The sequence below is a fragment of the Procambarus clarkii genome, chromosome 9 (genome assembly GCF_040958095.1).
Source record: "Procambarus clarkii isolate CNS0578487 chromosome 9, FALCON_Pclarkii_2.0, whole genome shotgun sequence".
Lineage (NCBI taxonomy): Eukaryota > Metazoa > Arthropoda > Malacostraca > Decapoda > Cambaridae > Procambarus > Procambarus clarkii.
In genome coordinates this window covers 29,476,352-29,480,152 of record NC_091158.1, presented here as the reverse complement: position 1 = coordinate 29,480,152, position 3,801 = coordinate 29,476,352, and the positions used below count along the sequence as shown (strand labels likewise).

The 3,801-nt window shown below is 44.4% G+C and overlaps 1 protein-coding gene across 3 annotated transcripts in view; it reads left to right on the top strand.

The window, feature by feature from the left end:
- The window catches only part of LOC123748977 (nicotinamidase), a 232,780-nt gene extending 229,230 nt beyond the window's left edge, over positions 1-3,550 (top strand). For all 3 annotated transcript variants that reach the window (XM_069321297.1, XM_069321296.1, XM_069321295.1), the window contains one exon: positions 2,076-3,550. In XM_069321297.1, coding sequence (XP_069177398.1) covers positions 2,076-2,165 — 90 coding nt within the window. In that variant the 3' untranslated portion in view covers positions 2,166-3,550. The remainder of the gene's footprint in view (positions 1-2,075) is intronic.
- The last annotated feature ends 251 nt before the right edge of the window (positions 3,551-3,801 follow it).

Sequence of the window (3,801 nt, the reverse complement as noted above, 5' to 3'; positions counted from 1 at the left end):
CCAAATTAGAAATCTTTCATATGAAGAAAGATTAACAAAGCTTAAGTTGCATTCACTGGAAAGGCGAAGAGTTAGGGGTGACATGATAGAGGTTTACAAGTGGATGAATGGACATAACAGGGGGGATATTAATAGGGTATTAAAAATATCAACACAAGACAGAACACGAAACAATGGGTATAAATTGGATAAGTTTAGATTTAGGAAAGACTTGGGTAAATACTGGTTCAGTAACAGGGTTGTTGATTTGTGGAACCAATTTGCCGCGTAACGTGGTGGAGGTGGTGTCCCTCGATTGTTTCAAGCGCGGGTTGGACAAGTATATGAGTGGGATTGGGGGGTTATAGAATAGGAGCTGCCTCGTATGGGCCAATAGGCCTTCTGCAGTTACCTTTGTTCTTATGTTCTTATGTTCAATGTCAGAGTATTTGGCTGTAGATGGTGTTTGAGAGCTTTCCAACGATACAAAATTGAAATGTAAAATTCCAATTTTGGAGATTTGTGACATGAGATTCTCACTTATGAGTACGAGATTTGCGAGTCTCTCACCCCATGAGTACAGGATTTAAGAGTCTCTTTCACATGAGGATGGGGTTCACAACTACGAGGCATTCTCATTATTGTCCAGGAGGAAGTCTGATCCATTGAACGTGATGGTCAACAAAGAGTAACAGGAGGGCTCCTTGTTTAATTCAACTATGTACAAGAGCATATGAGTGAACAGCATGTAATCAAACATGAATCTATGGACTACCAAGGACTCCCCGAGTCTCAGGACTCCCCAGGCTTGCGTGAATCCCAGGACTACACAGGCTCCCGTGAGTCTCAGGACTACCCAGGCTCCCACGAGTCTCATTACTCACCCATGCTCACATGAGTCTCAGGGCTCTGCAGGCTTCTGCGTGTCACAGGACTCGCCGGGCTCCTGCGAGTCTCAGGACTCGCCGGGCTCCATCGAGTCTCAGGACTCGCCGGGCTCCTGCGAGTCTCAGGACTCGCCGGGCTCCTGCGAGTCTCAGGACTCGCCGGGCTCCTGCGAGTCTCAGGACTCGCCGGGCTCCTGCAAGTCTCAGGACTCGCCGGGCTCCTGCGAGTCTCAGGACTCGCCGGGCTCCTGCGAGTCTCAGGACTCCCCCAGGCTCCCGTGAGTCTCAGAACTCGCCGGGCTCCTACGAGTCTCAGGACTCGCCGGGCTCCTGCAAGTCTCAGGACTCGCCGGGCTCCTGCGAGTCACAGGACTCGCCGGGCTCCTGCGAGTCACAGGACTCGCCGGGCTCCCTGCGAGTCACAGGACTCGCCGGGCTCACGCGAGTCTCAGGACTCCCCAAGGCTCACGTGAATCTCAGGACTTCCCCAGGCTCACGCGAGTCTCAGGACTCCCCAAGGCTCACGCGAGTCTCAGGACTCCCCAAGGCTCACGCGAGTCTCAGGACTCCCCAAGGCTCGCGCGAGTCTCAGGACTCCCCAAGGCTCACGCGAGTCTCTGGACTCCCCAAGGCTCACGCGAGTCTCTGGACTCCCCAAGGCTCACGCGAGTCTCTGGACTCCCCAAGGCTCACGTGAGTCTCAGGACTCCCAAGGCTCACGTGAGTCTCAGGACTCCCCAAGGCTCCTGCGAGTCTCGGGACTCCCCAGGTTCCTGCGAGTCTCGGGACTCCCCAGGTTACTGAGAGTCTCGGGACTCCCCAGGCTCCTGCGAGTCTCAGGACTCGCAGGAGGGACTCCTCAGGCTCACATGAGTTCAAGAAGGCGGGTTCGATGCTATCGAACGACTCCGATATGTTTTTCCCAGATACATCCAAGTCTTGCAGTATTATTGTAAATCCGTCTAATCATCTTTAACACATATAATATATGGTTGATTAAATGTGTGAAGTCAAAAGGCTGTATGATGAGTGGCAGTGATTGATTAATTAGGGACACCATACAATATTCTTGTTCAGGTTGAACACAAACATCTTTGTCACACACTTCCACTCACGCCTCCTCACTCTTACACTCTCTCAATAATCTATATGCTCATTATGTCACTCTCAGTAACTTCAGTCATGGTAAAGAGTGTGTTTCCTCTGCAGGTTAAGGGTTTAGCTACGGGGCGTGACAGACATCCTGTCCTGGCCTATAAACTAGCACTGGACCTCTCCAAGAAGATGAACAAGAAGTAGACTTCAATTCATATGAGATTAAGGACAAATTATACTGAAATAAGAAAACGTATTAAATGTCTCAAGAAAAGAAACATAAAGAATGTGAGATGAAAATATATAAGGGAAGGTAAAAATACAAATTTGATAGATATATGAAAATAATTTTTTTTAATTATGATTAAATTATAAAATAAGGTCGATCATAAAATCATGTACAAGATATATGCGTCATATACAACGAGACACATTTATTGTGTGGTAATCCTACCAGGCAGTTATGTTTTTATTCTGTGTGAATATTTAATTTGTAATTTTATTTGATTCATTATTGAATTGTGATTTTAGTTGAAGGGATGTGTACAGCTAATACCACAATAGGTGGTTATATAATAAGCTATACATATTTACCTTATCTTAATATAAATTATACCACATATGGTGGCTTATATCAAGCTACAGTGAGATTAATACTACAAATGTTATAATTTTCTTAGCTGTATGGTTGCTATGACCTGATTAGACTTGTTTGATTCCTCCAACATCTGTTTGGGTGTGGCTATATATGGTTTAGATGTCTGGCCATGTCATAGAGTAGAAAATGCCGTCTTTGGGCAGCAAGGGTATGCAGGAAACATCACAGGTTATGTTGGCCAGCTCACCTTCTAATATCTCCAAATCACAAATTTACCTGTAAAAAGTTAGGGCTGTAAGAATTGTTCATTAATATATAAAGTACAGGTGTAACATGAATTAATGTGTGAAGTAACACTAGACTCTGATTGGGCTTTAATCCCTCTCATAACCGCATGTTTAGATATAAATTTAAAAGGCCTCGTAAAGCTAGACATAAAACATGTCGGATACTGAGGTACTCTCATGTTTGATAAAATGGTCTCTGTGGCTGGATCACTATTGGGTGGTCTCATTTTAGACCTTTGCAGTGCCGCGAATGCCAACCTCATGTTTTTCATGGTATGAGCGGTTTGGTGCTCGAGGAAGCTCACTGATCATGCCCGGAGCATGTAGCACTAACAAACACCAGATGTTAATGTCATTGAAGATTTCCTCTGGCAGCTCCTTTATAATGCAGCGAGAGTGGTAGCGGCAGGAGCGACTTCATCCTCTGAAAAGATTTCATATTTTATAGACATAGGATATTTTTTCATGGTATTTACATGTAATATACACTGTCTATTGTCTGATTTCCTTAAAGGTGGTAGTACCTGTAAGTACATTTCTCTGAAGATTGTTAAACATGCCGGGTTACTTGCTCTGATGAGGTGTTTTGGGAGTACTTTGCTTGTGTTAATTGACTGTTGTGGTAGGCATATTGTTCATTCTACTTGCAGGCCTTGTGTAATTATTCTTTGTTTTATATATAATAAACTTTAATTTTAAATGTATTTAAGATTTCCTTTTTCCCAGTTCTTCCCGACGTTGGCTGTAATGTTTATACAAAGCAGTCTCGTGAAGGTTTTGAGGTGGACAGTTCTGCTCCCATTATGTACTCCCAACATTATCATGAACCAGAGGAACCACAAAACAATCACACTATTCATATTACCCAGCGCAAGTTTTATATCAATACATGTACACTACTATAATTACCAAGAACTGTGGGAACAACAAACCATGTACATTTTCCACATCACCC